Source organism: Delphinapterus leucas, chromosome 9, assembly GCF_059928025.1.
Source record: "Delphinapterus leucas isolate spDelLeu-1000000601 "Yukka" chromosome 9, BTC_Dleu_Yukka2, whole genome shotgun sequence".
Taxonomy (NCBI): domain Eukaryota; kingdom Metazoa; phylum Chordata; class Mammalia; order Artiodactyla; family Monodontidae; genus Delphinapterus; species Delphinapterus leucas.
The window spans coordinates 23,195,783-23,217,065 of NC_143137.1; the positions used below are offsets into that span (position 1 = coordinate 23,195,783).

General features: G+C 37.4%; 1 protein-coding gene across 1 annotated transcript in view; it reads left to right on the forward strand.

The window, feature by feature from the left end:
* The window catches only part of TNPO3 (transportin 3), an 82,727-nt gene that overhangs the window by 43,622 nt on the left and 17,822 nt on the right, over positions 1-21,283 (forward strand). The window contains 13 exon segments of the mRNA XM_022581415.3: positions 14-189; positions 719-857; positions 2,302-2,448; positions 4,523-4,630; positions 6,333-6,424; positions 8,580-8,719; positions 11,014-11,205; positions 12,879-12,970; positions 13,858-13,934; positions 15,421-15,481; positions 16,353-16,493; positions 19,402-19,518; positions 20,382-20,476. Of these exon segments, the coding sequence (XP_022437123.2) occupies positions 14-189; positions 719-857; positions 2,302-2,448; positions 4,523-4,630; positions 6,333-6,424; positions 8,580-8,719; positions 11,014-11,205; positions 12,879-12,970; positions 13,858-13,934; positions 15,421-15,481; positions 16,353-16,493; positions 19,402-19,518; positions 20,382-20,476 (1,577 nt within the window).

Consider the following 21,283-nt stretch of genomic DNA (forward strand, 5'->3'; position numbering starts at 1 on the left):
TGCTACCTCCTAGCAACAGGATAAGACCTCATCGAACCTACATGAAGCTGCTTCAGACTGCGTATGCTCAGCTCTGTACGCCATTGAGAATGTGGAAACCAACTTGCCATTAGCCATGCAACTTTTTCAAGGAGTCCTGACATTGGAGACTGCCTATCATATGGCTGTGGCACGTGAAGATTTAGACAAGTGAGTAATTATTAAAGGCAGTACTGGATTCATATACAGTCTGGTGTTCTTTTAAGTCACCTTTTATTATTTATCTATCCTTTGTGATTCTTCGTGACTCTGTGTAAATATATACATTGCATCCTCAAGATGCTCTGCTATTCTCATCTGAACCAAGAGTGGCAAATCAAATGCAGAGGGAGAGGTTGTGATCATGGAGAGTAGTAAGTTTTTGCACTTAAAAGGGTAAGGCTCTAAGAATTAGGGATGACCTTTGAAGTATCAAGTGTGATTTGATGGGAATTTTATTCAGATGTTTTAATAATTGAGAATTTTAACTGACTTATGAGTCACTTGCTTGTATGTATAAAAGTATGTGATTTAAGGAAAGATGTTTGTTATGGAAATTATGATACAACATATCAAATAATCACTACATGTCCCTTAGGCTGAGGATTGCTTTTATTTATTTGATTAACTGTGTCTGTGAGTATGTACGCATAATATCCAGGTTTCTGACTTGATGTTCTCATTCCTCTTTCATTTACAGAGTTCTGAATTACTGCCGTATTTTCACTGAACTGTGTGAAACTTTTCTTGAAAAAATTGTTTGTACTCCAGGCCAAGGCCTTGGGGACCTACGAACTCTAGAACTGCTTCTTATCTGTGCAGGACATCCTCAATATGAGGTAGTGTTTATTCTATGCTAATGCCATTATTTTCCAAGTTGTATGTCACATATTATCTGCATTCCATTTTCTCCTGTCCAGCTTTTTATTTGTGGGAAATTATAGTTTTTTGTTTTTGTTTTTGTTTTTTTTGCGGTACGCGGGCCTCTCACTGCCGCGGCCTCTCCCGTTGCAGAGCACAGGCTCCGGACGTGCAGGCTCAGCGGCCATGGCTCACGGGCCCAGCCACTCCGCGGCATGTGGGATCTTCCCGGACCGGGGCACGAACCCACGTCCCCTGCATTGGCAGGCGGACTCGCAACCACCGCGCCACCAGGGAAGCCCGAAATTATAGTTTTATTTTTAATTAATGTGATGGGGAGTTTCCTCTGTTTTGAATTTTTTAAAAAATATATATTTGGGCTTCAGCTTTGATTCCTTTCTATTTTCCTACTTGGTTAGCTGGGCCGACTGGTATAGGAACCTGTTAGAAAAAAAGCCTATTACTTTTCCACTGAGGCCCCCTCTCTAGCGTCAGTTACTCTTTAGAGCTTTAGAGCTAAAGAAAACATACCAAATCTTAACTGTACCTCCACAAGTTTTAACATACAAAAGTTTTCTCCAAATTATGGATGAAAATGAGAATGGCGTTGAAAGGATTTAAAGAGTCTTCTTCATCCCAAAATTTCTAAGACATGCTGCCTCTTTTAAGTTTGCTAGATTAAAAACAAACAAACAAAAAAAACTCCTCTTATTCAAGAAGCTTTATCTCCTCTTAATAGTAAGAAGTGAGAGAAAACTCCCAAGCTGGATTAGCTCTATTTAAATGGCTCCATTTTGGATCATTGATGGGAAAGGATGGTAGGGCCCCTCTTAGGGAGGGGCTCAGTAGTCCTGTGAGTCTCAATCCTTTTTCTTTGATCATATAAAAGATAATGCGTATTTGTTTGACATAATCTCATGAGGATATCTAGATTTTGTTGAAACTTAAAACATTTTTGGGCAGAAGTATTGTACTACCTAATAATTATCATTCCTCTGAACAGTGCCATATGTAAGATGAGCTGTGGTTTGTACAGGTATTTGTAGATGGTTTATCTGGTGAGAAGTGTTTTAATCTCAAAAATAAAATGAAATAATTTCAGAATTTAGGAAAAAATACTTTTAAAGAGACTTCCATTTCTGTATCTGTTTCTCTAAATTCAGAATCCAATATACTGTTGGAGAAGTTATCCCAGGGCTAGACAGAGAATGTAAAGCCAGTCATCCTAAATGGAGTTTTGGGCCTAACATGGAAAGATAATTTGGGAGGATAATAATAAATCTGCTAGAAAAAAGGTGGCTTCTTAACTGGTTCCACTCATATTGTTTTAAAGTGTTTCTTTCCTATTGGCCCTAGTAATAATAAAACTGCCTTCTTTTCTTATTCAAATAAACCATCTTTTCTCTTTCTTTAATTTGATAGGTAGTAGAAATTTCCTTTAACTTTTGGTACCGACTAGGGGAGCATTTATACAAAACTAATGATGAAGTTATTCATGGCATCTTCAAAGCTTACATTCAAAGGCTGCTTCATGCCTTGGCTCGCCACTGCCAGCTGGAACCAGACCATGTAAGTTTTCTTCTCTACTTAATCAAGTCTTGATTTCCTCTTGTTTTCAATGCTAGCTTGAAAAGGAACTGAAAAGATAGAGAATAAAGCTAATGGAATCTGTGGGTTTTCTGTCACTCTAGCTTACACTGAAGAAGTCAGTACCAGTATAATGAAGAGTGCTAGGTCTATGTAAAAAGAACTCAATCCTGCTGAGCCAGTAATTCTTCTGGGAATTCACCTTAAATAATTCTGCAGAAGAAAAAAATTGCTATTTTATGTACAAAGCATTATCTATAAAAGTAAAAAAATGGTAAACCCACGTACAAGAGTATTAGAAGAAGAAATTCCCTGGTGGTGCAGTGGTTAGGACTTGGTGTTTTCACTGCTGGCGGCCCAGGTTCAGTCCCTGATCGGGAAACTAAGATCCCGCAAGCTGTGTGGCATGGTCCCCCTCACCCCCCCCCAAAAAAAAGAATATTAAAGAGTTACGTATATTATTATGTAGCATTCTGATGGATCATAATGCAGCAGTTAAAAATAATAACTTGAGATAGCAATAGTTGGTATGCTAAATGAAAAAATGTCAGATTTTATAATATGTATTTTTAATAGCATAAAATATGTGGTTGGATTAAAACTAACACAAAGGTGAAATATTTGTGTGAGGATGTGGAAAATAACTTATGATTCCCCCCCCAACACATATGTGCACATTTTTCTTTATATTACTTATACTAATTTTATAAGTTAAAATAAAATATAATCTATTTGCTTAGAATAAAATACACTAGAAATATTATAAAACAGTCCATTGGAAAACTCTTCAATCTCATTCTTTGCTTAGTCACTTCAAATTTTGTAGCATTTATTTCATTCTTTTGGTTGGTTGGTTTAATATCCCTGTCCTTCAACCTATAACTTGAAGTGGGTTTTTTTTCCTATTGCTTACTATTAAATCTGACATGAAAACTGTCTATTCATTTTAATGTTAATGTTGTTATTTGAGTTATGGTATTTTGTATTTCCACAGAACCTTAGTGATGATTTAGTTTAGTGGTTTTCACTACTTGTTTTTTAAAACTGAGGAATCTTATCTTCAACTACATATTGCTTGGAAGCCTGATAAGTAAATAAAAGCCGGGCTGCTCTGGTTTAAATGGCTCTGCTTGCTTGATCCGTTTCTTCCCTTTGCTAGTTCTGTGACACCATTTCCCTGGCAGGTAATTCCTTACACTTGTAGGTGTATAGTGCTTTATAATTCATTATCTCATCTGAGACAGCCATTGTTTCCTCCTCATTCCTTGACTTTAATTTTTTCATCTTAAAGCAAGGAGGTTGAACTAAATCAGCAATTGTCAGTAATACTAAGGGCTTTTCCCAAATACCCATGGTCCAAGATTCTTATAGGTGCCCATAACCATCTCACAATTGGTAAGCCTTAGTTTACTCACAGGAGGGTGTTGGAATAAGAAAAACTTAAGCATGAAATGTAAATGATCTCTGTATTTTTTAATGAAAAATTTCAAATATACAGCAAAGGGAAAATGATGTTATAGTGAATATCTGTATACCTACTACCTAAATTCTACCATTAATATTTTATTATACCTGTCTTATTATGTATCTGTCCACCTATATAAAATTCTTTTTGAAGTCTAATATTCTATTCTGTGTCTAGTTCTTGTGATAATGGTTGATTTTTGGTAGATCTTGAATCGTAAAGCTTCAGAGGCTTATTCAGTAATAAAAAGCTAGGCCTTATCTAGATAGGCTAATAAACTCTTAAGTTACCACCTCTTCTAGGTCACTTCCCACCCCCACCACTCCAGATTTTTCCAACAGCAGGCAAGATGTAGCTGGGACACACAAAAAAAGAGAAGCGTTTCTAATAGTCAAGGCAGAGGATAGGTTGTATTGACTTGACACACCTAAAAGTTTGGGATACCCTCTATAGTAAAATGTCTTTGTGATTTAGGCGATTCATCTTTTTGTTCATTGGGACTGGACTGCTTAATGGCTTTTTTATTCTTGATTTTGTAAAGTAAATGAAAGCCTTAGTTTAAAACAAATGTTATCTGATTTGAAATTTCAGGAGGGGGTTCCTGAGGAGACTGATGACTTTGGGGAGTTTCGGATGAGGGTGTCAGACCTGGTGAAGGACTTGATTTTCTTGATTGGGTCTATGGAGTGTTTTGCTCAGGTAAGCCCATTTGGAGATTCTTAGCAGTTTTACCAATCACTTTAATTGTGTTAACTTCTATGTCTTCTCTAAGTGTTCCATCTTTTTCTTCAATCTTGATGGCTAAATGGGACAGTAGATATGCAGGTGCCTAGCACACTGCCTGGCATATAGTAGCTATGTTTGTTTAGTATCTTACAAGCCAATTGCAGTGAACAGTTCAGTTATCGTTTATACTATAATCTTGCTAGTGAGAGTTGTTCCACTTGTTCAGTTGAAATGGAAGATCATGGATAAACCTTAAAGCCCCCAAGATACTTATAGGGAATTTGAACCTAGCCAGGAAAATAGACAAGTTTTTCTGCTTTAATAATTATGTATCAACTCCTGGCAACTCTTAGTTATTTGGCATTTCCTTTGTTCACATTTATGGTTAGATTCCTTTGCAGTTTCATCCCAGAGGTGACTATACTAGAGTAGAAGAATCATAGTCCTGTGGTTTTCCTGACAATCAGTGAGTAACATTTTACATCATAAGGTTGCAGTCACCACCATTCCACATCACTTAACATTAGCATAATGTCAGGTGGTTTTCATGTTGCTGGATCATGCTCTGAATCCTGAAATACTAGTTTTAATGCTTTGTCAGCAATACTGAACTAACCTAATTTGGGGGGATGGGTAATCCAGGCATTTTGTGTATTTTGGGGCATCATCTGATCTAGAAAGTGTTAATAAAATTATAACTATATTTCTTTATATTAAACAAGGTATGTTTCTTGATCTAACTAGAAAGGGTTGGGGATTCTTAGCAGATTTAGTGAGATCCCCAGATCATAGGCAGATGACCTGTGCTCAGATTTCAACTCTTCTCTCACTGGCTCTGCGGCTTTGAACAAGTTACTTGTTCTTCTCCAGACCTCAGTTTACAAATTTACATAAATTATTAGTCTTGTCCAAGATGTGTACTGTGGGACACCAGTCTCATGAGATGTTCTTTGCCAGAAAAAACAGTTCTGTCAATTAAAACTGGAAAATGACTTAAATAGTATATTTAAAGGTTCTGTGAAGTCGTACAAGAGAATTGTTTAATTTTATCTTAACTAGCAGTGTGTTATATGACTACAGAAATCTTATTTAGACTAACACCCAGTCACATCCCACTGATGGATATACCCTGGGAAGTTTCTGGACATCTCTGAGTATTCTGCTTGGTCTCTCCCTATCTCCCCTTGCTTGGACATGGTATTGTGATGGGTGCTTCAGAACAGCTACTTTTTAGGAATTTAATCTATGCTACTAGTGTTGATGCAGACAAGTAGTTAAAATAATAGAAATGTAAAGCCAATGCATATGCCGAGGTTTTACATTATATCTCATTTTTAAGTGTGTTTATGTATTTATGAGTTATCATCAGGACCAGGAAAAGACACTTGTGTAATATGTTTTGTTTTCTCCATAATACTCGTTTTGTGGGAGCAGACGATAACCTTGATATACTCTTGGGGCCCTAAATGGGTTTGTTTCAGATATTAAACTAGTATTACTTAGAGTTAGTGAAGATTTGAAAAGTGAAGATACTATTTTTCCCTGGCTCTGAGAGATAAATTTAGAAGCAAGGGGCTAGATTTATTTTAACTAACAGAGTTTTTTGTTTTGTTTGTTTTGGAATTCTATTCTGTTTTCCTTTTAATGGATCCATAATCCACCTCTTCTTCTCTAGTTATATTCTACTCTGAAAGAAGGCAACCCACCCTGGGAGGTGACAGAAGCGGTTCTCTTTATCATGGCTGCTATAGCAAAGAGTGTTGATCCGTGAGTGTCTAATAAGTCTTTTGCTGGGAACTCTTAATATCAGAGGAAGGAAAATTACAACATTTTTTTCGTATGGGATATGTTTGGAAATTCTTAGAGCTTCTTACTTCTATAATGCTGTCTAGTCTTCTGACTTCTAGAGTCTAGTCCAGAGTAGCATGCATTGTTGATATCCATGTTTTAAACACATTTCCTAGAGTTAAAATTATTTTGTTCTTGATGCTAGGAAAAGAATGCTGATTTATCTTCCCAACCTAGGCTCCTTTGTGCAAGTTGGTATAATCAAAACTTTGCTAGACTGTTAAATTGTTGGCACTTCCTTAAAAGCATTTGAATAGGCACTAATTTGGCTCTCACCTGCTTTTGTGACCTTGGGTGAGTTATCCTTACAAATATTTAATTATATTGTTCTCCTTTTTTCCTGTCTTGGAGAGTCATTTGTAAGTTTCAGAGAGGCCAGGCATGGGTACCATTTCACCTCAAAGAATAGCAAACTCTAAAGGGCAATTATTATTTTTGTTTTCGTCATTGGAAAATTTTAAATTATTAGAGTTTGATTTCTAATTGCTTAGCATAGAAGTTCTATTTATTATTTCAACATGAATCCTTAAAAACAGAATTTACTTTGTTCTGTGAGTTTATAAATCAATGCTAGTATCTGTCAAGTTTTCCTGTATTGTAATCAGATGTCTGCAGTTGAGCTCTCTGTCCATGGCCTTGGTTGGAGAGATGGTTAAGGCATGTATTCATAAAATGTACAGTGCTTCTTTCTTAGCTGTCTTACAGGGTCTAGTCAATGAAATCTTATGTTGTTTCTAATCCAGTAAACATTTAAGGAGATAGAGTAGGTTTGTTTTTCTCTATTGAGGAGTTCTGGTCCTGAATCACATATCATACTATTTGCTTTTAAACCCATTTGGTATCTTTTGGAAACTTCAGTAACAGTCTGAAGATTATTTACACTGATAATCTAACTGATTTGTGTTGGTATGAGAAAGGATGGGAAGAGAGTCTCAATAATTAGCTTAGTGCCCGTAGGAAGCATAAAGTATAAATGAGAGAAGATTTTATTTTGCTTTTTGTTTATCCACATTTCAAGCCAACTGCATGATTACAATTTTTTTTAGTGTATGAAGGACTTAATAGACTTAGTGTATCAGCAAGGAGTGCTCTTGCACTAATCCAGGATTTATTTGCATTTTAAACATCTTTCATTTCTGGATTACGTTCTACCACTTTGGGGGCATCCTCCACTCTGCTTAAAGAACTTCAGCCAGGGCTTCCCTGGTGGCGCAGTGGTTGAGAGTCTGCCTGCCGATGCAGGGCACACGGGTTCGTGCCCCGGTCCGGGAAGATCCCACATGCCGCGGAGCGGCTAGGCCCGTGAGCCATGGCCGCTGAGCCTGCGCGTCCGGAGCCTGTGCTCCGCAACGGGAGAGGCCACAGCAGTGAGAGGCCCGCGTACCGCAAATAAAAGAGTGAAAAAAAGAGAAGGAAAGGGAAAAAGTTAATTCATGGAGCTGTGGAAAGTATTTGGATAACTTTAATTTTCCCTCATGTTGTAAGTCAGGGCACCTTTATTCCTACAGCTTGTGTTCTTGTTTCTTTAATTAGTGAGCTGGCCCACCCATGCTTACCTGTTCTTAAAGTATCCATTATCCAGCTATAAGAAATCTTTTGGAGAATAACAACTAATAGCGAGTGGTCTAGAATTATTTATTCATTCATTTAGCCATTCAGCAGTATTTATTGAGTGCCCACTGTGTGCCAGGCACTGTTCTAGGTGCTGCAGATACAGGAATAAATAAAATGGATTCATTAAAAGAAGACATTGATCCACAATAATTGCCTGCCTCTCCAATTTGAAGAGCCTTATTTGATAGCAGGATGTGTCTTTAGACACTTCACTGACATTGAGAAGATTAAGGAGCAGTAGTATGCTTCTCAACTGAAACAATGATATCTTCCATTTCTGCCTTTTCCTCCTTTTTGAGGGTTAAAAAACTTTCATACCACATGTTAAGCACTTTTATCCAAATGGTTATTTATTTAGAAAGAAACCCTTTAGCAATGATTTGTGTCATTGCAGCCTGTTTTTTAGCCAGAACCTAACCTCTGAAATTGGTAACTCTGAGTACTTGCCTTCTAAACTCAGGGAGAACAATCCAACACTTGTGGAGGTCCTAGAAGGAGTTGTCCGTCTCCCAGAGACCGTACATACAGCTGTGCGATACACCAGCATTGAATTGGTTGGAGAGATGAGCGAAGTGGTTGATCGAAATCCTCAGTTCCTTGGTATGTGTGAACACTCCTCTGCAGCTGCTGCTTTTGATTTTTCTGCTTTCTTTCTTTCTCTCTCTTACTTTTGCTTTTGTTTTCCTACTTTCTCTTTTATTGATAGGTTGAATGTTTCTAGACACTGAGACTAAATATATGCGTTATTGCTTAGTTGATACAACATTTTATAATCTGATCAGACTTTGGAGAAAGGACCTTTGAAAGATTAGATCTCTAGATAGGGAAACAGTTTGCTACTAGTACTGTGCTTCAGCATAACTATTTCTGTCTTTGTTAGGCTTTGGCATAGGCTTGAGCTAATCAGACTGTCCTGTAGTTCTAAACTAGAAGCTGCTAATAGGCTAAAACAAAGGCAGTGGCGGGGGGGTGTTATTTCAGTGTTAAATACATGCTCCATTTAAAAACTAAGAATTATTATTGAAACTAAGTAAGTACAAACTACAATGAAGAGTGTTGAGTTATATAACCTCTGGCTGCTTTTACTGACTTGAAAAAATAACTAAAGATCATATAAAATAACTTTAGAATTGAAAGTAAATTTAGAAATAATTTCTTCTAATCCCCTCATTTTGCAGATGAGGAAACTGAAATACAGAGAGACTAAATAATTTATGTAGGTTAATATATATTAAGCCCACCTGATGTTCAAGACTGATATATTCTGAGAATTTTAAGAATTCTCAAATTCGTGAATATCATTAAGTTGTGCTGTACTTATCTTTATTACCACCTTTCGACTTGATTTTATTTTACACATGATCTTTTTTTATTGACTGAAACTCTTACTTAAAAAGAGATGTGTGTTCCTATTTTCTTATTTCTGTATATAGAGCATATAAGATAGATAGGCTTATTACATCATAGCTGAGCCACTTTCAAGTTCAACATACCATTTAAAAATTTTTTCAAAATACCTATTTTCTAATTCTTAAATCTCTTCACTTCCATTATCTGTCTCAAAATTTGGCTTTCTTTTCTGAACACTTTTTCCACAAAGAAACTAAGTGGGTTTATCTGTTTGTTGACATATTCAGTACCACCTGTAGTATCTTATTCAAATTTGTGCCTCAATTAGAAGACAAATTGCTGAGTGTTCATACTTACTCTAGAATAGTCAAAAACACAAATATTTAATTTGAGAATCATTGAAGCCTATAGTATTAGAGTTGCGTGGGCTAGGTTTTAGATTCTAGTTCTGATTCCCATGCTAAACAGGCCTTTTTTTGTGTGTGTGTGGAAGGGAGCAGGTTCATGCTGGGTTGGTGCATTGTTTTTGTCATTAGACTAGAAATGGAGATAACTTTTAAATGGGCTTTCAGAGATTACTTCTTTTATAAAGTTTGGTATGCGGTTACTCTGTAGTACACATAAAGTGCTCTTTAACCATGTATGATTTTTCTTAGGGTTTCTTCATAGAAAAACATTCTGATTTTTATGAAGCAAGGTAAAGGATAACTAGGATTTGCTTTATAGGAATTCGCCTTTGTAATCCCTTTTCTTAGAACACTTACATTTGGCAGAAAGTAAAACATAATGAATTAATTCTTTTAGAAGTGCTAAAGATCCATCTGTGTGGTTTGGGGGCCTTTTATAATTATAAAGAAGCAAGTATAAAAGTGTCAGCTTTAGATAACTGTCATTGTCCTGATTAATGTAGACTGCTTTTTTTTAAACAAAGTGACTAATCTCTGAGTATAATGGTACTCTCTGAGCTTTATCGTCTTTCTTACATTACCCTATTAATACTTGATGGTTATATCCACCAGTGGTTTCAGACTGAATCAGTGGTTTTCAAACCGTGCTCTGCGAAGCCCTAGCAACAAGCAACAGTTGATTTCCACAAGGAAAGAAATGGAAGATAAATAGATAGGACTCTCTCTGACACCATTTGTCAGTGAGATCAGCCCCATTTTTATATGTAAAAACATTGGAGTTTAAACACATTTCTTTTTTGTTTGTTTGTTTGTTTTTTGTGCGGTACGTGGGCCTCTCACTGTTGTGGCCTCTCCCGTTGCGGAGCACAGGCTCCGGACGCACAGGCTCAGCGGCCATGGCTCACGGGCCCAGCCACTCCGCGGCATGTGGGATCTTCCCAGACCGGGGCACGAACCTGTGTCCCCTGCATCGGCAGGCGGACTCTCAACCACTGCGCCACCAGGGAAGCCCCACATTTCATTTTTTAAAAATGTTTCTTTTGCTTAAAAAGGGAATGTAAAACCTTTGTTCTAACAAATAGAAATTTTCCTTGAGTTTCAAATAATGTAATCTTTACGTATGGATTTTCTCCTTAGACCCTGTGTTGGGCTATTTGATGAAAGGACTGTGTGAAAAACCTCTGGCTTCTGCTGCAGCCAAAGCCATTCATAACATTTGCTCTGTCTGCCGAGACCACATGGCTCAGCACTTTCATGGACTCCTAGAGATTGCCCGTTCCCTTGATTCATTCATGTTGTCTCCAGAGGCTGCTGTGGGCTTGCTAAAAGGTACTTACTTAAGATATTAAGAAGGAACAGTCTCTAAGCCACTTCTAGGGGTTATATCAGTTGTATCCCACTTTTCAGTTGCAGTTTACTCAGTTATGGGGAAGGTCACTCAGAGGGGAGGGTGTTGATTATGTGTACATGCATTCTTAGAATATTTTAAGGCTATATAACTAATACAAAGTGCTTACAGTATTTATAGCACGAACCTAGATTTTGGGTGGAGACAACACATTGGAACTAAACATAGTTCCTTTTTGAGTTGGGGGAAAGAATAAAAATGGAGACCAAATAAGCATTGCTATACCACAGAAGTAAGTGGAAATTTAAAGGTAGTGTGCCTGGCTCAGTCCTATAACTAGAAGTCAAGGGCTCTGGTCGCTTAATGGTCTTTAACCATTACTGATCAGTTTACACTGATCAAAAGGCAAACAGCCAGGGTGGTGATGAAACTCAGAGTAATGGAAGAACTAGAGATATTATGCTAGGGGAAAAGACTTAGAGGAGACTTTAACACAGTGGCTATTTTTAAATATTTGAAAGATTATCTTAGAAAAGAGGGAACAGATTTATTTTATGAGGAATTGATTGTTGACAGTTTACTGGTTCCTAGAAAGAAAATGCTTTGTAACCATACTTTCTGAAAACAAATTGGGGTGTCCTGTGAGGTAGTGAAATCCTTAAAGCTAGTTTATCAAATAAAAGATTGAGCAATCTCTTATTGGGGTATATCAAATAAAAGATTGGGTAATACAGCCTATGCAGCATCTTTTAAGTCTCTGTGAGTGGCAGACAGCTTTGTCCAGATTGGATGCCTGTTAAATGTCAACTAACTGTTCTTTCTCACTTCTATGATCAGGTTCCCTACCAGCCAATGTAACTGTGCATTTTCAGGACAGGTTTTCTTTTCGTTTCAATCTTCTTTTGCCACATTTTCTGGCATTAAATCAGGTCAGATTTTTCTTAACTACTGCCAGTGGGTATTGCTGCCATCTTGTCATTTTCTAGTGAAATTTAACCTTGATGCTAATGTGACGTCTAACTTAGAATGTGGCATCCCAGTTATATCAGTGGTATCTTCTAGATATAGAAAACTTTTTAGTAACATTCTTTTCTATAGGGATGAATTAAAAGGAGAAAATTGTATTTGTCAGATTTTTTCCCCCTAGTTTTAAATAAAAAATCTAATTCGTCCATGGTTTATAGACTGTCAAGAAAAATCATTCAGTTTTTTATTCAAATGTGAAGATTTATGGATTTATTACTGTTTATTTCGGGGAAAAGGGCAGAGGGGAGATTTTTGGAACTATTTAAAAATGAAAGAAAGGCAAACTTAACTATTACTTTTCTGTTCAAAGCACTCATTTAAATCTTTGAAGAATTGGAAGTGGGGCTATCTATGTATTTAAACATCTTTAAACCAATAGGCTGCTGAGGAGAAATAGTTTAATATTAACTTCAGTTGTAAATGTCAATGTGAAAGTCAGTATGGTCTTCTAAGCCAAATAAAGAAAAACCCAACCATAAATAACAAACTATTATAATTTAAAAACAGTGCTGATCTTTTTGAAAGAATGGAACCAGTCAGCCTTTTCTGTTAGCCATATGATGTAGACCAATGAATTACCTCAGTTCAGCTTTTATTTTCTTCATTTGTATCATCTTTTGTCTTTCAGGGACAGCGCTTGTCCTAGCCAGATTACCTTTGGATAAGATTACTGAATGTCTTAGTGAACTATGTTCTGTTCAGGTTATGGCATTGAAAAAGGTGAGTCCAGTTAAGTCAGGGGTGAAACAAATATAATATGTTTACATGTTAGAAAGGAAAAGACAAAATTTTTTATTTGCAGGTGGTCTTTTATCTAACCAGAAAAGCCAAGAGAATGAACTGAGAAGTTATTAAAATTTATAAGTTTATCAAAGTAGCTATATATATGAAATAAGTATTCCAAAATCAGTAGATTTTCACTGTATCAGAAATACCATTTACAAGATGACAGTGGGAAAAACACCATTCAAGTTAACAACCAAAACCATAACCTACCATGTTTCCTTGAAGAGTGTTGTAAAAACGTCAGCTCTTCTCAAATTACTTTTATGGTACCATAGCAATGAACATACCAGTGGGATTTTTAGGAGAACTTGACGAAGTGACTCTAAAGTTTATCTCTAATAATATGCTGGTAGAAGTATCTAAGAAATTTTAGGAAAGAAGAGTAAGAGGTAGCAACTTGCCTTACCTCTTAAAATATATTATAAAGCTATAATAATTTTGAAGCTTTATATTATAAAAGTATAATATAAATATATATTATATAGTATAATACATATAATCTATATTATAATGTATAATGTCTATAATATCCTAATCATTGTAAAAGTAAATGGGAAAAAATTAAATGATACTGTTTTCTACTCCACAATGATCATATAGTAAAAGTTAATATGCATTCCTGGCCAGGATGCAGTAAGATGGAGGAAAATAATTTGCTAATATGAATTTAAAAGTTTTTACCATTTTGAGTAACTTTCAGGAATCTGTTATAAGGAAATAATCAGAGATTGAGACAGAGGTTGATGTACAAGGGTATATATTGCAGTGTTTGCTGTACGTTTGTATGTGTAATGACTGGGTGTTAATATCTGTCTCTTCAGCTGTTGTCTCAGGAGCCCAGCAACGGCATATCCTCAGATCCCACTGTGTTCTTAGATCGCCTTGCAGTGATATTTAGGTAAGAAGAGAGATGCCAGGTTCCTGCCCTGGGTTAAAAGCTCAAGTGAGACCATTATGTATTGAAGTAAGGAAGTGTTTTTTCCTCCAACTTCTGAGTACCTCCTATAAACTCCCTCTATCAGGAGACTAATTTAGTCCTATTACAATTGCAAAGGCAAATTCTAAGAATTTATTTTTGGTAGACCTTTGTCAAAAGACCCTTTAAAATGTAATTAATTCTCTAGGTCTCTAGATCAGTGATTCTCAAACTTTAACATGCATCAAAGTTGCCTGTAGTACTTAAATTACCAAGGCAACAGATTGCTGGGTCCCATTCCCAGAGTGTCTGATGGATTGGATCTTGGATAGGACCCAAGAATTTACATTTCTAATAAGTTCCCAGATGCTATTGCTTTTTATTCCAAGGACTACACTGTCAGAGTCATTGCTATATAGTGTATGGGTGCAAAAAAATAATGAAGCCTCTTCAATAACCAGGTGAAATTAAACTTTCTTTGAAGCCAAGAGGAGCGTAATGATTAAAACTGTATTAGAGTGACAGTGTTCAAAGAGTGATCCTTTCTTAGTTACATAATATAATTTGCGAGTCCTGTAGGTATAACTGGAATATCAATTAATAGTTGCATAAAAACCTATGTGGAAGAAATTAAAACTGAGGTGTTGTTTTAGCTTGTTCTTATCTACACGTATCTTTTCCTGAGTTGGTATAATGCTTTCCTTATATAATTAGGGGAGCCCTGTTGCATACCATTCTGAGAGCCTATTAACAATAACTCCTATTTCACAATAAATGAAAGAAAATCTGCAAAAGGTGGACATGCCCTGATTTTTTAAAAATTAGATTTTTATTTAGTTGCTATTGAGCTTTTTAAAATTAAAGAATTTTGTTCCTTTAAAGAGGTAGGTAGCTAATCGTAGTGGGGTTTTTTTTTTCCCCCTGCTTTCCTTCAAATTAGTGGATTCTAGAACTAGACAAATAGTTGGATTGGATGTACTGTGGGTGGGCCCATGTTGTGTATCATTGGATTTAGACTAGAACCATGAGAAACGTCTTTGGTAGACCAGGGTTCCTAATGCTTTTGCCTTTTAATGCTGGGAATGAAGCAGTACTTGGTTTCTCATAGTGGCTTTAGACAGTCTGAATATATTTATTAGTTTGGAAGAAACTACATATTCAGGTTTATAAAGGGAAAAAAGATGGAAAGGATAGTTGTAGTGCCCCACACCCACAGCCCATGTAGCAGAGTTGGATTGAATTTACATGTTACAGTAGAAGAGGCTTAAAGGTGAGAAAAAATTGATGGGATGATTTAAACTGTGCTTGTGTTTGAACAGAATGGGAGGAAAAGGTATTGATTCTTAAAAATACTCTGGTTTTCTTTAATTGGTGAGAATGATACTAAGTAAACTAGCAGGGATTAGGGCCCTGGGTCCTTGATGAAATTGCTCTTCTTTCGCTAATTTGGGCCATTGTCTTTCCCCAGACACACCAATCCCATTGTGGAAAATGGACAGACTCATCCGTGCCAAAAAGTCATACAGGAAGTAAGTGCTAATGTATGCCTGTGGATCTTCCTTTTTCCTTATAAGGCTCTGGGTAACTAAAGTGAGAAGGTACTGTCTTCTAGGTTCACAGGAAGATTCAATTTGTTGATATGCTTTAAATATCAGTGAAAAGAGGAACAGAACCATCCAAATAAATATTTTTGATTTTAGATGTGGTAAGAAAACAGGCTGTGGGGAAATGCACTGAAAGGCCAAAGTAGGGAGAGATTAACTGTGTGAATCTTATTGTTGCTGGGAGGCATGATCATTACCGGCAAAATGTTTTTGACAAAGCCAGTTAACCATCATAGTTAGTTTCCTCTTTGATAATGTATTTCCTTTGTACTTTTTTAAAAAATGAGAGTAATGTGAGGATCAGAGGGCATGTTTTGAGAAGTGCTTTTCAGACTTCAGGGGGGAAACACCAAATATCCTTAAGTGCTCAGTGGTATCAAATCTTGCCATTTCCTTAGCTCTAGTCCTTTTGTTCAAGGTCTTCCAACCTCTTGGAACTGTCTTTAAATATCTCTTCCTCTATAATTCATTCTGCTTCTTCCCATCCTAAATCAGGAAGTCTAGAATTTAGGAAAATATGTATCTTTGTCTTTTCGTAAAGTTAGACATGCTCCTCTTGTGTTGTAAAGAGTCATTGTGCTTCCGTTAAGAAGTGGTTGTTTCAGTGATGGGTAGTGTATTGAACCTCAGCACATATACACACACCCACTGACCAGAATCAGGCCATGTGTGTTCCTATAAAGAAAGATTTTTCCAAATTATTTAAAAGCCAAATAAGTTGTTACCAACTTGGGAGCATTGTTTTCAGCACTTAGTTGTTCATTTTCTTTCTGTGCTCTTTTCACTTTTGACTCAGATATGGCCAGTTTTATCTGAGACTCTAAATAAGCACCGGGCTGATAATCGGATTGTAGAACGTTGTTGCAGATGCCTCCGTTTTGCTGTTCGCTGTGTAGGCAAAGGGTCTGCAGCCCTGCTGCAGCCACTAGTCACACAGGTGAGTTCTCTACAAGAGGGAAAATGTACAGTATACAGAATTTTGAAATAGGAGCCTCTTAGAACAAAAACTCTGCTGATGAGATGAAACATTTTTGTATTTCTTAAATACAAACTAAAATATATTTGAAAGAGATAAGTAGTGCCTGTGGTATGTTATTTATTAGGCAAATAGCCTGTAATCTGTTCTGTATAGTGATAGTCTAAATAGCAGCACGTTTCAGTGTGGAATTCAGAAATGGGAATGACTTTAATGCTCAGCTCTTATATACCCATGTTAAGCATTTTATATTAATTTCCTTTTTAAAAATGTGGCAAGTCAAACTTTGCTATTTCTGACCCAAAGAGATGTTCTTCTTTCTTCACCGTAGTTAGTTATTTACATAAGTCTCTTATTTGTCAAGAAATAAATTTGACTCTTTCAATCACCAAGATTGGTATGTAATTATGATGGTGTGCCTCACTGTACATGGCTCTCTGAGATCATATTCATGTCTAGAATATTCTGTATGAGACACTTATGACTAGTGACTTAATTCACTAAGTAATTTATGTTGGTGTTAACCTTACAGTAGGGCCGGAGCTAGATTTAGGCAAGTGAGGTGCCATGGGCACAAAATTGACGGAGGTGAGGCAAAGTGTGACTCTGAGCAAGTACCTTCTCAGATTTTGCACTCATGCTGTGAGGAGAACTACCACAGGGCTTCAGGCTAGACCGCACCCAGCCAACCTGAAGTGACCCTTCTCCACCTGGGCAGAGTATCTATCAGGCTGACTCTGACAGTGAGTGCCCCCTCAAGTTCTGCCTCACTCTTAAGGAAGCTCTTACCCAGAGCCAGGATCATGCTGTTGCAATGTCAGTTGGCACTTACATGACCATGCCTCCTTAAATTGTAGATTTGATTAAAGTTTGTACAGGTAAATATTTTAACAGAATTTTAATTTTTAGTGATTTTCTGCATTTACTGTACCCTGAGTACAACAGTATATGTTTGCATTTAGGCTGTGTCCACCTCTGGTCAAGTGTCCCCTTCAGTGCAATACATTCTGGGTCCAATACAATGTGATTTAACTCCCCTTTGCTATTGGAGGATACCTTCATGACTTTTATGTTATTCATTTATTCCAGTAGCATAGGGTAGCATCTTATGTGACAAAAATCCCATAAATTCGAGGTCAGTAAACTACAGCCAGTGGGCCTGCCACGTGTTTTTGTAAATAAAGTTTTACTGAGAGATAGTCATGCTTATTCATCTAATTATTGCTTATTGGCCATTTTTGTGCTACAGGGAAAAGTTAAGTAGTCAAAAGATTGTAAGGCCGGCAGAGCCTAAAACTTTTACCATCTGGCCCTTTAAGAAAAAGTTTGCCAACCCGTAACTTATATCGTTCGTTAAGTACAGCATATAGTTTTGAGTATACAACACTGAACAGATTCATAGCTCCCATCTCGTGTTCTTCTCATGGTATATGCTGATAAGTGCCAGTTACTCTGCCCTTCCGCTCCCACCAAGCTCAAAGAATTGAATTTATGTAATAAGATGTATACATACATGTTGCATGGGCTTTTTTTCCCTCTTTTGCTGTACCATGCAGCTTGTGGGATCTTAGTTTCCCGACCGGGGATTGAACCCTGGACGCATGGCAGTGAAAGTCCTAACCACTGGACTGCCAGGGAATTCTCATGTGATGGCATTTTAAATAGATGAATGTACGGTGGCCTCTTAATTTTTGGAGGATAGTAGGGTAAAAATCCTAAACAAATAATTTAATTTAAATATTTATATTGTATTAAAATTTTTATTCTGTAGAGATTCAGATATCTTGATTGGAAACGCTGCTTTTACTCAAATGATTAGATAGAGGGGTTTAGAAGCCAATTTAAACAATGCTTTCAGGGCTTCCCTGGTGGCGCAGTGGTTGAAAGTCTGCCTACCGATGCAGGGGACACGAGTTCGTGCCCCAGTCCGGGAAGATCCCACATGCTGCGGAGTGGCTGGGCCCGTGAGCCACGGCCGCTGAGCCTGCGCGTCCCGGAGCCTGTGCTCCACAGCGGGAGAGGCCACAACAGTGAGAGGCCCGCGTACCACCAAAAAAAACAACAACAACAATGCTTTCAGATTCTCCTCTAATATGAGGGGCATTGGATATTTTGTTCCTGCTGTGATTGTTTTTTAAAAAAAGAATTATCTTTGATGCAAATAAGAGCAACTTGTAGGTTGGAAAATTAAGGTATATTGTTAGGGTTTTGTAAATATTACACAAGCCTTGGATAGTAACTCCTTAATGGTTCCAGCTTGAAGTAAATATTATACAACTCTCCTACAACATTGTTTTGGAAAGATAAAAAAAGGTCAAAGTCTTGAAAGAATTCTAAATAGAGTACTTGAAAATAATTGAGGAATTGAGCCCTATGTTTTAGAAAATGTTGCCAACAAGCTTTACTACGTTGTCTTAAAGAGAAGAGACCAGTCTATCTCAGAATTTCTTCCTCCAGACAGCTACCTAAGCTGATACTTTTTTAAAATAATTAATTAATTAATATTTATTTTTGGCTACGTTGGGCCTTCATTGCCGCACGTGGGCTTTCTCTACTTGTGGCGAGCGGGGGCCACTCTTCGTTGCAGTGTGCAGGCTTCTCATTGCAGTGGCTTCTCTTGTTGTGGAGCACAGGCTCTAGGCACGCGGGCTTCAGTAGTTGTAGCTCGCGGGCTCCAGAGCACAGGTTCAGTAGTTGTGGCGCACGGGCTTAGTTGCTCCGCAGTATGTGGGATCTTCCCAGACCAGGGCTCGAACCCGTGCCCCCTGCACTGGCACGTGGATTCTTAACCACTGCGCCTCCAGGGAAGTCCTAAGCTGATACTTTTTGAGGGGTAAAGAATTGAACTAATTGGATTTTCCCTTGGCAGATGGTGAATGTTTACCATGTACATCAGCATTCCTGTTTCCTGTACCTTGGTAGTATCCTTGTGGATGAGTATGGCATGGAAGAGGGCTGTCGGCAGGGACTACTAGACATGCTCCAGGTATGTTTTCTTGGAGGGTCTAAAGGCCTAGCAGTGTGCTCTTCACCATGTCTTTAATTCTGTTGCTTCTTCATATTTCCTTCCCAGGCATGATGTTGTCCTAATAATAGGGAGGTAGAACTTCCTAGTTGTTCTCTGGACAGGCCTGCTTGGGAGAAGGAGAGAGAGACTGACCACACAAATGTACTGGTCATTACAGTTATTACTGTCTGATTTATGCTATCCAGAGGTAGGATTTTTTTGGAGGGTGGGAAGGTGGGCAAGTAGATTTAAAATAAAGGATCTCTAAGCTCAAGCATGTTTCTGTTTTTAATTTCTTGCCTGGAACAGCCAATGAACTAGTTTACTTAGGAGGGATGGTCTTAGGGTAAATAGCAGGCATTGGAAAAGTCTCCTGATATACTGCTTTTACCCTCTCCTATTCACAGGGCGGGGAAATATATTAGGGAGTTAAATCATAATGCTCCTTTTCCCAAGATGTCTTTCCCTTTAAAATTGACATTTCATAGCTATTATTATTAAAACATCAACTACTCCCTTAGTGGACCAGATCATATCTAGTACATAAGCACAGTCTTCAGTTTCAGAAACTTCTAAAAATTTGAGGTGACATCTACCCAGTTTCATCAACAGAAATCTGTACCCTCAACCCTTTCTGAAATGTGGACTTCATATGTGAAGACTGTTTTTGTCAACTGAGAAAGATTTATATCTTCCCTTTGTTGATCTCTCATCAAAGTCTTTTTCTTTTCTTATCTGTACTTCCCCTCTTTGTTCTCTTTGTATATGTTATGATATTTAGCAAGTCTGAATCCCATGGCATTAATTTACAAGCATTTGTTTTAAAATCACTTCTTTTCTAGGCACTGTGCATGCCCACCTTTCAGCTCTTAGAACAGCAGAATGGGCTCCAGAATCACCCTGACACTGTGGACGACCTATTCAGGCTAGCCACCAGGTCAGTCCTTCTGAAGAGCAACCCTTTTTTTTTATTGCTCATCCTCATCACTGCTTGATCTTGTCACCTAACAGTTAACTGTTTCCTTCTCTGTAAAATGAGGTAAGAGGAGTAGGTAGATTAATGGTTCATAACCCAAAGTTAAATCGTGAACCAGAATATTCCCATAAATGAAGAAGAGTTGGATGAGAACAGGGGAAAATAACTGATTTCCTTGCATGAAGGAGGGAACATGCCCAAGGCAATAAAAATGAGCTTTGCAAGAATATTTGACTAGACAGTCTGTAGAATCCCATGTAGTTTTAACATTTTATGGTACTATGATGTCATGCTTTACTTAAACTTTTTCCTTGAGAAGTTTAGCATCCTTTAGATATAATCATATCTCAGAATAAAAAATCCTTAGGCTTTTAAGGTGCCTTAGAAGTTATCTGGTATGTACTTCCCACCTCTACCCCTAGCCAGCCACCCCACTTGTTGCTTAAATTCCTTTTACTAGTGACACTGACATTTGTATTCATTCTTAGTCCTTAGCTCAGGAATTTGAACCAGATCAGTTAGTAATGAACACTGGTTTTTTTGTTAATTTTTGGACAAGTCAGAAAACCCTTCTTTTTTGTGTGTGTGTGTATGTGTGTTGGCATGAGAGAATTGTTTGGTGGGTTGTCAACCTGTTTTCCCAGTGTGTTCCTTGAAAAATCAATCTCTAGAGATGCTCTTTGCACAAATGGTTGCCTGGTAAAATAAATTTGGAACAATGTTTTATCTTTTTCTTGGAGATTCTCTGTAAACATTAGAGGATCTGAG